The following is a 12,462-nucleotide window of genomic DNA, read 5'->3' as shown; positions in this document are numbered from 1 at the left end:
TTGTAGTAGAGTTTTACCGTTATGGGCCTCCCCCGTCACCGTACCCTCTCCTGCTGGGTTGCCATCCTGGTCTCTCCACTTCCAGTCGATGCCCCGCACCACGCGCGCCCCTGGCACTATGTACTTCATCACCTGGGAGCGGAACAGACGCCTCTGCCTGCGGAGATTGGCCTCTGCCTCCTTCACTGCTTTACCTGTGGAGGGGAGAAGGAGACAGGTCAGATTGCTTGGAGTCATTAAAATCAAATGAATAATTATTCATAAACATACTACACTGAACAAAAATATAAAAACGCAACATGTAAAGTGTTGGTCCCATGTTCCATGAGCGGAAATAAAATATCCCAGAAATGTTTCTTACGTACAAAAAGCTTATTTCTCTCAAATGTTGTGCACAAATGTGTTTACATCCCTGTTAGATGGATTATCTTGGAAAGCTGACTATCTGAGAGGTGTGGCATGTCAAGAAGCTGATTAAAACAGCATGATCATTACGCAGTTCCACTGCGGACAATAAAAAGGCAACACATTTGCAGTTGTAACACAATGCCACAGATTTTTCATGTTGAGGGAGCGTGCAATTGGCATGCTGACTGCAGGAAAGTCCATCAGAGCTGTTGCCAGAGAATTCAATGTTTATTTCTCTACCATAAGCCGCCTCCAACATCATTTTAGAGAATTTAGCAGTACATCCAACCAGCCACACAACCGCAGACCACGTGTATGGCGGTGTGTGGATGAGCGGTTTGCTGATGTCAACATTCTGAACAGAGTGCCCCATGGTGGCGGTGGGGTTATGGTATGGACAGGCATAAGCTACAGACAACGAACCCAATTGCATTTTACCGATAGCAATTTCAATGCACCGTGACGAGATCCTGAGGCCCATTGTCATGCCATTCATCTGCCACCATCTCCTCATGTTTCAGCATTATAATGCATAATAATTATAATCCATGTCGTAAGGATTTGGACACAATTCCTGGAAGCTGAAAATATCCCAGGTTTTCCATGGCCTGCATTCTCACCAGACATGTTACCACCCATTGAGCATGTTTGGGACGCTCTGGATCGACGTGTACGACAGCATGTTCCAGTTCCCGCCAATATCCAGCAACTTTGCACAGAGTGGGACAACATTCCACAATAAACTCTATACAAAAGACATGTGCCGCGCAACATGAGGCAAATAGTGTTCACACCAGAAACGGACTGGTTCTGATCCAGGACCCCTACCTTTATTTTTTTAAGTTATCTGTATTCCCAGTCATGTGAAATCCATAGACTAGGGCCTAATGAATTTCTATCAATTGACTGATGTCCTTATACGTACTCTAACTCAGTAAAATGAATGAAATTGTTGCATGTCGTGTTTATAGTTTTTGTTTAGTAGACAACCAGTGTCGGCCTCAGCAAAAAGAGTGCTCCTCGCATACACAGTGCCTTCAGAAAGTATTCACACTCCTCAACTTTATCCAAATGTTATTGTTACAGCCCGAATTTAAAATGGATTAAATGGAGATGTTCTGTCACTGGCCAACACACTATACTTTATGTCAAAGTGGAATTATGATCTTCAAACTTTTTACAAATGAATAAAAAAGCTGAAATGTCTCGTGTCAAAAAGTATTCAACCCTTTTTTTATGGCAAGCCTAAATAAGTTCAAGTAAAAATGTGTTTAACAAATCACATAAGTTAATTTTGAGCAACTACCTCATCTCTGTACCCCACACACACAGACAATTGTAAGTTCCCTCACTAGAGCAGTGAATTTAGATTCAACCACAAAGGCCACAGAGTACCACAGTATGTGTCATAATACCCATATAACCTAGCAGTCAAACAGGGAAATGGTTCCAATTGTTTTCCCACCATTCATTTTTCCCATGGGAGGATTTTAGAAACACTAAAATAAGGGCCGTTTCATGTAGACTTACGTGACCTTTTGAGAACCGTGTAAATCTCTTTAGGACAAGGTGACTTATCAATATAAAAAGGGGCTACTAAGTGGCGCAGCAGTCTAAGACAATGCATCTCAGTGCAAGAGGCGTCACTACTACAGTACCTGATTCGAATCCAGCGTGCATCACATCCGGCCGTGATTGGGAGTCCCATAAGCAGGCGCACAATTGGCCCAGCGTCGTCCGGGTTTGGCCGTCATTGTAAATAAGATTTTTTTCTTAACTGACTTGCCTCGTTAATAAAAGGTTAAATAAAAAAATAAATATATTATTTGCCTATATTTACCCCACAAAAATTATACTGTGCAAGTTTTAAATTGACAATACCTGTTAGCAAAAGACAGTCAGCAATAGATGTGCTGGAGCTTGCAGAGATTTGTAGTGTGCATGATGTTTAATCTGATGCTAATTAGCCATTTAGAATCTGAGTAAATCGAGCCAAATATATTGATAAAAGTCACCTTGTCTGAGAGGTTTAAATAGTTATCAAAACGTCATGCCAGGGTAAGCCTACACAAAACACAGCCCCTATTTTAAGTGTTTCTAAAAATCCCCTATGGTGAAAATTTACAGTGGATAAACAATTGGAAGCCTTTCCCTGTTTGATGGGTAAAAATAATGAAAGCAGACATTGAATACCCCTTTGAACATGGTAAAGTTATTGATTACACTTATGGTATATCAATAAACCCAGTCACTACAAAGATACAGGCATCCCTTCTAACTCAGTTGCCGGAGAGGAAGGAAACCGCTCAGGGATTTCAGGCCAATGGTGACTTTAAAAGGGTCACAGAGTTTAATGGCTGTGATATGAGAAAAGTGAGGATGGATCAACAACATTGTTAAAATCATTAAGTGTTTTGACTGTTCCTTGACAGCACTAGTGCGAGCTTAGACCCCCAAAGAGCTAGCAGAAGTAGCAAGGACAAACTCCCTAGATGGAAGAAACCTTGAGAGGACCCAGACTCTTACCTAGCTGGTCCTCACACACGCCGCTGACGGTGCCGTAGATCTCCAGGCCTGACAGAGACAGGTAGTGGGTCTGCCCACTGGCATTCTTCCCCATCTGCTTGATGCGGATGTGTCTCCAGCCCTGCTTCTCCTCTTTCGAAGGGTCCAGAGGCCAGGTGGCTGTGGACCTTCGACAGGACACAAACTCACAGTCAGACTTACAGGTTTAGGGTCTTGAGTTTTTCCTGATGAGACTCTCTCCTGCCCTATGGGCCATTCTGTCTGGGACAAGGCTTACTTACCCTGGCTCGTTGAGGCTGCAGTCATCCACGTGGGTGTACAGACTCATCCAGATCTGGCCGTCTTTGGACACCTGGAACACCCAGTTCCTGAGGGCAGAGCGGCCGTAGCCACGGGCATGGCGCAGGGTGTAGGCCGAGGGGATGACCCACAGGCCCAGGTCGATGGCGAACCACGCGTTCTTATCGTCGTTGGTGTGGCAGTTGAGGGCAGAGCTGTCCCGACTCAGGATGTCCTCCAGTCGGCCGTAGGGCAGGTTACGACCCTCAGAGGAGGTCACTACCACCAGGCCGTAGGCCGCTGGGTTTACCCACTCATAGGCAGTCCTGGAGACACAAAGGAAACACTAGATTAATACAAGGTTGTTTTTCTTATATTGGCTCATAAGCATTAAGCTCATTATCAGGTCTTCGTACATAAAGACAATGGGAGGAGACTTACTTTGCATTGGTGCCAATCCAGTAAACTATTCCGTTCTCGTCAAAGTCATGCTGGTGTCTGAATGTGAAGGTCTGTCCCTCTCTCAGTTTCCTGACGAAGATGAAGGAGGATCTGTCAAAGTCGTACCACTGCTTGGCCACCTGGAGGAGAGAGACAAGATTACGTGCATGTTTGAGATGGACTACATTGCAGTCAGAATGCACAGAATCACTGATCTTCAAATCACCTTGCATACTAAATAACTTCTATTATGTGATCAAGACTAGCAATTCTGCACCTCAACTTGCTCAAACTGATCCCCTCAAACACACAGAATGGCAGATAATGAGAGGATGAAACAGGGTTGAAATACCATCTTGAGGAGGTACTGCTCCAGAGACTCAACGGTGGCCAGGGGCTCCATCTTCAACATGCGCCCTGTGCGGTCGATCAGCGCCGTCTCCCCAGGGGCACGCTCCAGACGGAAACGCAACCTCCTCGTCAGGATCTAACACACGCACACAAAGAATGACGAATCCATTTTTCTGACCCTAAGCAATAAACAGGGAGCTGGAACAAACAAACGACTGGTCACCAACACTAGTGTGAGGTGAGGCTGGAGGAGAGACTCACCTGCAAGTTATAGGTGGAGCCTGGGGTGTCATACAGATGCAGAGGTAGCCGCTCAATGGACTCCAGGACTGCTAGTAGTTTGCGGATTAAGGCAACTGCTGGTCGGCTGAATAAGTGGGACAAACCAGGAGATGAGCCACTAAAACTTTTATTTTTACAAATCATTTATATTAAAGTCCAAATTATTAGATTACCTTTCATCATCTTCGTTTTCACTGAATGCAGTTTTAAATACATTTATCCTTTCCATCAATGGTTTACAATCATGTTTCATGTCAAGTTCCACACTCTGAAATAGAAAAAAAAAACAGGACTTGAGCAGGAGTTGGACTAACGACGCAAGATATTCAGATTCAGGAAGTTTTATTGTCCCAACATTGAGGAAGTTGGATGCCCAGACAGCCTTGTTCTCAACACTAAGGAAGGAAGAGAAATCTGCAGACCAAATAGATTCCTATATAGTGCACTACTGTTGCCCAAAGGGCCCTGGTGAAAAGTAGTGTACTAAATTGGAAAAATGGTACCATTTAGAACACATCCAAAATGCCTCAATCATCCATCGATCCCAACCTACTTACATTATTAAGGACTGTAAAAAGTGCTTGAACGAGGCCACTGCTGCACATTTCATATGGAGAGATGGTGTTTTCATCCTTGAGAACCACAATCAAGTTTTCCAGAGCCGTTTTCATCAGGTCTCGCCATGTGTTCTCTCCCTCGATACACTGCAACAGACAAAGCAGTACATTTAACTTTCACTGTGTCATCAAACCTGTCGCCTATAGCTTCAGACAGAACCACCAAGACAACAAAAACTCCATGTCAAATAAAAATCTACTCAATCTTATCATTGTAGCAATTTCACTGTAAAATAGTACCGAGTGCTGTTGTGCGAGTGTTCCAAGGCAATTCCCTCACCCCCGCCTGTTGGTATGCATAACGTTATCGGATTGTGATAAATGAGGTTAGAGTTGATGTGCTTCTGTGTTAGTACCTGTCTGTTGGTATGCAGCTCCCAAGCAGACTCCAGCTGGGTGGCGATGTTTCTCAGGGTGACCACCACCCCCCTGGGCATGTTCTCCACTGCCTTGAAGTGGTCTTCATACAGGTCTCTGGCCACAGTCTTCACCTACATTTAGATTTTACATTTTAGCCATTTAGCAGACGCTCTTATCCAGAGACACTTACAAATCCAGTGCATTCAACTAAGGTAGGCAGAACAACCACATAGCAAAACACAGGAACAGACAGGGAGGAGATCTAGTCTCACTAGTAAGGAAAGACTGGAGGGTAACTACAGTATCATAGAACCTAAAATAATGATGACGGCTTAACAACTAGATGGATAATATGTCATGCGGTCTAAAGCAAAAAGACAATCTGTGTCCCTGTTAAAAGAGAAAGTTATCTTCTAAATTCAGGGAGAAGGAAGCTGGCTTTAGAGAAAATAATTATAATAATACTGAAAAACACTGAACAGCAGACTGACGTCACTGCTAGAAAACAAAACATCCACCTTTTGTTTTGTTTTCTCCAATTTGGATTTGAGCTTCCTTCCTCTCTTTCCAGTCCAGCCGGTAACAAACTCTGACCCTGTACAACGCAAAACAAACAGAAAAGGAACTATTAGAAAGACAATCCCCATAGAATGCAAACCAGACTAAGAACTGGTGCCCTTGATGGCTTTCCCCTGGCCATCACCACCTCCCCTCATTCTAGCAGAGGATATCCTTACTATTGATTTACATTTTCCTTATTTAGAAATATGCATTTCTAAATTATTTACGAACACTTAATTACAGAATGAAATACAACATGAAATCTATGACCTACATGCACGGAAGTCCAAACCAACTGACCTAGTGACGTTTCAGCGGTGAACGAATGCTTGGTGCCCCTATTGGACTCGAACACGAAGCCGGGCAAGTCCTCCTTGAGGATGGTGGCCTGCTGCCCGTCAGAGTTGTGGATGGCGATCTCTCCCTCCTTCAGGCAGGTCAGGGACCAGTTCCCCACCGTCAGCTTGGTGGGACCCAGGGCAGACAGGATGGGCTGGCTAGCTGTCACAGGCTTCACCTGGCTACGGGCACGCTGCAGCTTCTCCAGAAACTCACTACGACTCTCTGGGTGGGCAAACAAGGATATGATGATGTCGTCATTAGCACATTAGACAAATTGGAACATGATGTTGGTTGCGAAATCTCCAGTATCATACTGTTATTCATTCATTTATAACTGCATGTACATAAGTGGAGGGAGCTCATACTGGCCTTATGTCCCAAAGGAGATGAAGAGGAATAAATGTAAAAAATAAGTTCAAGTCATAACAGTCCAGGTATGTAGCTAGGTCTACCTGAGCTGTCGGAGCCTCCCTCGGGGCTGCCGCTGGAGTACATAGTGGCCAGCTTGCCGTCCAGGATGAAGCGGAACCATCCGTTGGAGCCGTTGGAGAGCTCCAGGGCTGCAGCGTCGCTCCAGATGTACAGGCAGTCCCTTCCCCTGATGACCGACCAGTCACGCCAGTGGTAGGGCTTCCCCTGCTGCACCTCTTTGGCTTCCTCCTGGGGCTCATCCTCCTGGCAGGACAGAGAGAAACAAACATTTACATTTTAGTCATGAAGCGGACACTTATCCAGAGATAGACTTGAATGATACATTTATATAATAATACATTTGTAGAGTGCTTTTCATTAACATAGACATCAGAAAGCTCCATCAGTGCATCTTTGGTCTGACTGCAATGTGGTGTTCTTTCACCTTCTCTGGTTTGGACTCCTCCTCGTTCTCGTCGTCTGAAGTGGGTCCAGCCAGAGTGGACACCTTGTTGATGACGCCCAGCCTGGCCAGCTGGTCCAGGAAGACGTCTCCTCCCTTGTCAACCAGGTCTCTGATGATCTGCAGGGCCAGCAGGTGACCGTCATCATCATCCTATGGCGGAAGAGAGACACCGCAGTTAACTTAGCCTCCAGACACAAGCACTGTGGATGAAACCTGGTGCAACTAGAGAGCTTAACAGGCATCAGGTCAGTGGTGGACAGCGTTGTTAACAGTGGTGGGTCACACACACACCTCCTAATCCAGCACAGTGGAACACACACAAAGGGATGGATGTCGTGTATTGCCTTACCTCCTGATCCAGCACGGTGGCGGTGATCTCCACTAGCACGGTGGGCAGGTTGTGACCGGTGTCAGAGTCACACACCTCCTTCAGCAGCACCTCACAGCTGTAGTGGATCATCTTCCTGATCAGAGCCAGGCTAGCTTTCCTGGGGGGGGGGGGGGGGGGGGGGACATGTGTTAATGGCGTTGCATATATCCCTATTGAAATGAAAATACATTCAGGCACTTAGTCATATAAATAGTATTGTATACACTACCGTTCAAAAGTTTGGGGTCACTTAGTTAAAAAACAAGGACATTTCTAAAGCACATTTTTTGTCCATTCCAAATAACATCAAATTGATCAGAAATACAGTGTAGACATTGTTAATGTTGTAAATGACTATTGCTGGAAACGGCAGATTTTTGATGTAGTATCTACATAGGCCCATTATCACCAACCATCACTCCTGTGTTCCAATGGCACGTTGTTGTGTTAGCTAATCCAAGTTTAGTGTTTTAAAAGGCTAATTGCTCTTTAGAAAACCCTTTTGCAATTATGTTAGCACAGCTGAAAACTGTTGTTCTGATTAAAGAAGCAATAAAACTGGCCTTCTTTAGACTAGTGAGTATCTGGAGCATGAGATTTGTGGGTTCAATTACAGGCTCAAAACATCCAGAAACAAGTAACTTTCTTCTGAAACTCAGTCTATTCTTGTTCTGAGACATGAAGGCTATTCCATGCGAGAAATTGCCAAGAAACCGAAGATCTCGTACAACACTGTGTACTACTCCCTTCAAACGGGCTCTAACCAGAATATAAAGAGGAGTGGGAGGCCCCGGTGCACAACTGAGCAAAAGGACAAGTACATTAGAGTGTCTAGTTTGAGAAACAGACACCTCACAAGTCCTCAACTGGCAGCTTCATTAAATAGTACCCAAAACACCAGTCTCAACAACGTAGTACACAGCATTGTACAAGATCTTCAGTTCTTTGTGTCTGGCCATTTTGAGCCTGTAATCGAACCCACAAATTCTGATGCTCCAAATACTCAACTAGTCTAAAGAAGGCCAGTTTTCTTGCTTCTTTAATCAGCATAACCATTTTCAGCTGTGCTAACATAATTGCAAAAGGGTTTTCTAATGATCAATTAGCCTTTTAAAATGATAAACTTGGATTAGCTAACACAACAACGTGCCATTGGAACACAGGAGTGATGGTCACTGATAATGGGCCTCTGTACGTATATGTAGATATTCCATCAATAAAATCTGCCATTTCCAGCTACAATAGTAATTTAAAACATTAACAATGTTTACACGGTATTTCTGATCAATTTGATGTTATTTTAAATGGACAAATTTTAAAAACAAGGAAACTCCTAAGTGACCCCAAACTTTTGAACGGTAGTGTATATCTATGGGCTTAGACAACTCATACAGTAACAAGAGCATTTTGTCTTGTGTGGGTGGGAGGGATAAGTATAACATGTGTTTGAGTCAATCATCCTAGTCATTGGTAACATTCTAATGATTTTATGTTGCATAGAACACACTGGTAATGTTACAGTACATTTATATGGACCTTGGGTCGATTGGTCAAATGATTCTCAAAGTCACCTAATAGAAGGTAGCATGGTTTGCTGAAAGGTTTGTGCAAATACTGGTAGCAGTCTCTTCAAGTAGATTGGGGCCATCTCCGGGTCTCCTTTGGGTTCGCTGCCCTCCTCCTCCTCCTTGTTCGCATCTTTCTTCTTCTTGTCCTCTCCTTTGTTAACGGGGCACATCCAGTCTCCTACAGAACAGAACACAACAGGTTGTCACATAACCACTGTCCTTGTTTTCAGATAAAGAACATGATATGGGTCACTCATAACCAAGTTTTTTTACTGCCAGTCGGATAACCCAGCTGCTATGTCCATTTGTTGCGGTGGTGGAAAAAGTTCCCAAATGTCATACTCGAGTAAAAGTAAAGATAACTTAACAGAAAATGACTCAAGCAAAAGTAACCCAGTAAAATACTAGTTGAGTAAAAGTATTGGGTTTTAAATATACTTAAGTATCAAAAGTAAATGTAATTGATAAAATATACTTTAGTATCAAAAGCAAAACAAAGTATAAATCATTTCATATTCTTTATATTAAGCAAACCAGATGGCACCATTTTCTTTTTTTATTTACAGATAGCCGGGGGCAACACTTAGACATCATTTACAAATTAAGCATTTGTGTTTAGTGAGTCACTAGATCAGAGGCAGTAGGGATGACCAGGGATTTTTTTTCTCTTGGTAAGTATGTGAATTGGACCCTTGCCCTGCTAAGCATTTAAAATGTAACAAGTACTTTTGAGGGTCATGGAAAATATATGGAGTAAAAAGTACATTTGATTATTTAGGAATGTAGTGAAGTAAAAGTTCTCAAAAATATAAATACAAAAAAAAAACTACTTAAGTAGTACTTTAAAGTATTTATACTTCAGCACTTTAAACCACTGGTTTGTTGTTTGCTCGTTGTTGTTTCTATATGCATATGTAACTTCGAAATCATTTCCTCCTCAAGGACAATAATAAACATCAACCAATCAACTCGAAAATCATTGGAAGGTGTGATTATGTTCATATATTATAACTCACCAGGAGACTGGAGGATGGCTACAACCTCACTGTGGCCACGCTCCCTGGCTTTATCCAGGGGAGTTTTCCCATCTTCATCTCGAAGGTCAGGGTTGGCACCATGTCGCAGTAGAGTCTAGAGACACAGACAGCGATGTTTACTAAGGCAACATGCATAGGGTCTAACTGTACACTATTTACACAAAAGTATGTAGACCCCCTTCAAATTTGTGGATTTGGCTATTTCAGCCACTCCCGTTGAGTACACAGCGATGCAATCTCCATAGGAAAACATTGGCAGTAGAATGGCCTAACTGAAGAGCTCAGTGATGTTCAACGTGGCACCATCATAAGATGCCACCTTCCCAACAAGTCAGTTCTTCAAATTTCCAGTCAACTGTAAGTGTCGTTATTGTGAAGTGGAAACGTCTAGGAACAACAACGGCTCAGCCGTGAAGTGGTAGGCCACACAAGCTCACAGAACGGGACCACCGAGTGCTAAAGTTTTTTTTGTCTGTCCTTGGTTGCAACACTCACTACTGAGTTCCAAGCTGCCTCTGGAAGCAATGTCAACACAATAACTGTTTGTCAGGAGCTTCATGAAATTGGTTTCCATGGCTGAGCAGCCATACACAATCCTAAGATCACCTTGCGCAATGCCAGACGTCGGCAGGAGTTGTGTAAAGCTTGCAGCCATTGGACTCGGGAGCAGTGGAAATGCGTTCTCTGGAGTGATGAATCACGCTTCACCTTCTGGCAGTCCGACGGACTGGGTTTGGCAGATGCCAGGAGAACACTACCTGCCCCAATGCATAGTGCAAACTGTAACGTTTGGTGGAGGAGGGTTAATGGTCTGGGGTTGTTTTTCATGGTTCGGTCTAAACCTCTTCGTTCCAGTGAAGGGAAACCTTAACGCTACAGCATACAATGACATTCTAGACGATTCTGTGCTTCCAATTTTGTGGCAATAGTTTGGGGAAGGCCCTTTCCTGTTTCAGCATGAGAATGCCCCTATGCCCAAAGCAAGGTCATTACAGAAATGGTTTGTTGACATCGGTGTGAAAGAACTTGGTCTACACAAAGCCCTGACTTCAACCCCATCGAACACCTTTGGGATGAATTGAACTGTGAGCCAGGCCTAAATGCACAACATCAGTGCCCGACCTTAATAATCCTTCCCGCAGAAATTTTCCAACATCTAGTTGAAAGCCTTATCGCTGCAAAGGGGGACCAACTCCCTAATAATGTCCATGATTTGGAATGAGATGCTTGATGAGCACGTCTCCACATACTTTTGGTCATGTAGTGTATTTCCAAACAACATATAGAGAAGGATTGAGTGCGCACGCACCGTGATTTATTTTCATTAATTGAAATCAACATAAACCAGCGCCCAACATTCCGGCTCCTGGGCCTTTGTCAAGGGATGTTGGTCAAAACAAAGCGTCAGAAGATATTTCCTATGAGGGTTAAAGAGAGCATAGCTACCTTTGCTACTTGAGGCCGCCCGAAACAGGCAGCGTAATGGAGGGAGGAGGACCTCTGACCTCTGTTGACATCAGCACCTCTCTCACACAGGAACTCAACCTAGGACACCAACCACAACAGGGGTTATTCAACATGGTCCAGGCAAAGGAACACTTTTAAAAACATTTTTGAAATAGCAAATAGAAAGGTTTCTTATTAAAACTAGTCCACGCAGTCCTTCCTAGTCTATTTTCTTCTGTTTGGAGCCTAATGAATACAAGGTGTTTTGTAAGACAACGTGATAGACCTGGTTTCGAGGTGACAAACAAGCAATTATTAAACCAAACCCTAGTAGTCAGGCTGCATTAGGCCACATTATGGATACACAGCATTCATTAATGTTTATGCTGCTGTTTGTTGCTATGGACACCTTGAGAGCCTTGAGCACTTCCTGGTTGTGAACAGCTTTGTTCTTGCAGCTCAACAGGGAGGAGATACTGTCCTTAATTTCCTGGGCACAATGAGCCATTCTGTTCTGTTCCCATGCATAATGGCCACCATAATGTACAGGGTAAACTATTACAATTACCCTGTAAAGAGATGGAGGGATACAGACTCAAGTCTAAAAATAACAGCTAACATCTTACCATTTCCTGTGTGCCAAACGCAGAGGCCCAGTTCAAAAGAGTCTGCCCAACATCATCCATGAAATTCACTTCAAAAGCTGAAACAAGGGAATGATTTTGGGGAATTGACAAAGCGTGCACGCCATCATAAACATGATACATCTACCATTATACAAACAAAAGGCTGAAATTAATGAGGAAAAAGGGCACCATTCCACCTTATTGGACAAGCTTCCTCTGCCACAACCCCCTGTAGCCTCCAGACAGAAACACCACATGGTGTTAACAACAAAGGTATATTTTGGTTATCACTACGGCAACATCCTCCAGGAACAATAAACAACCTGATATTTACATTTAGTTATTAAGAAGAGGAGGAAGAATAAAACATA

The 12,462-nt window shown here is 43.5% G+C and overlaps 1 protein-coding gene across 15 annotated transcripts in view; it reads right to left on the bottom strand.

Annotated features, from left to right (window-relative positions):
* Nucleotides 1–12,462, bottom strand: part of hectd1 (HECT domain E3 ubiquitin protein ligase 1) — a 28,525-nt gene that overhangs the window by 10,833 nt on the left and 5,230 nt on the right. For all 15 annotated transcript variants that reach the window (XM_021573977.3, XM_021573982.3, XM_021573979.3 and 12 more), the window contains exons 7-24: nt 12,092–12,168; nt 11,466–11,564; nt 9,999–10,113; nt 8,986–9,160; nt 7,394–7,532; nt 7,024–7,194; nt 6,620–6,842; nt 6,126–6,389; nt 5,783–5,859; nt 5,261–5,395; nt 4,845–4,991; nt 4,461–4,555; nt 4,267–4,372; nt 4,007–4,141; nt 3,655–3,794; nt 3,216–3,539; nt 2,935–3,101; nt 18–194 (exon numbers count right to left, since the gene is read on the bottom strand). In XM_021573977.3, the coding sequence (XP_021429652.1) occupies nt 18–194; nt 2,935–3,101; nt 3,216–3,539; nt 3,655–3,794; nt 4,007–4,141; nt 4,267–4,372; nt 4,461–4,555; nt 4,845–4,991; nt 5,261–5,395; nt 5,783–5,859; nt 6,126–6,389; nt 6,620–6,842; nt 7,024–7,194; nt 7,394–7,532; nt 8,986–9,160; nt 9,999–10,113; nt 11,466–11,564; nt 12,092–12,168 (2,766 nt within the window). The remainder of the gene's footprint in view (nt 1–17; nt 195–2,934; nt 3,102–3,215; nt 3,540–3,654; nt 3,795–4,006; nt 4,142–4,266; nt 4,373–4,460; nt 4,556–4,844; nt 4,992–5,260; nt 5,396–5,782; nt 5,860–6,125; nt 6,390–6,619; nt 6,843–7,023; nt 7,195–7,393; nt 7,533–8,985; nt 9,161–9,998; nt 10,114–11,465; nt 11,565–12,091; nt 12,169–12,462) is intronic.

Source organism: Oncorhynchus mykiss, chromosome 19, assembly GCF_057628025.1.
Source record: "Oncorhynchus mykiss isolate SJ-2025 chromosome 19, ASM5762802v1, whole genome shotgun sequence".
NCBI lineage: Eukaryota > Metazoa > Chordata > Actinopteri > Salmoniformes > Salmonidae > Oncorhynchus > Oncorhynchus mykiss.
This window is presented reverse-complemented; position numbering and strand designations above follow the sequence as displayed.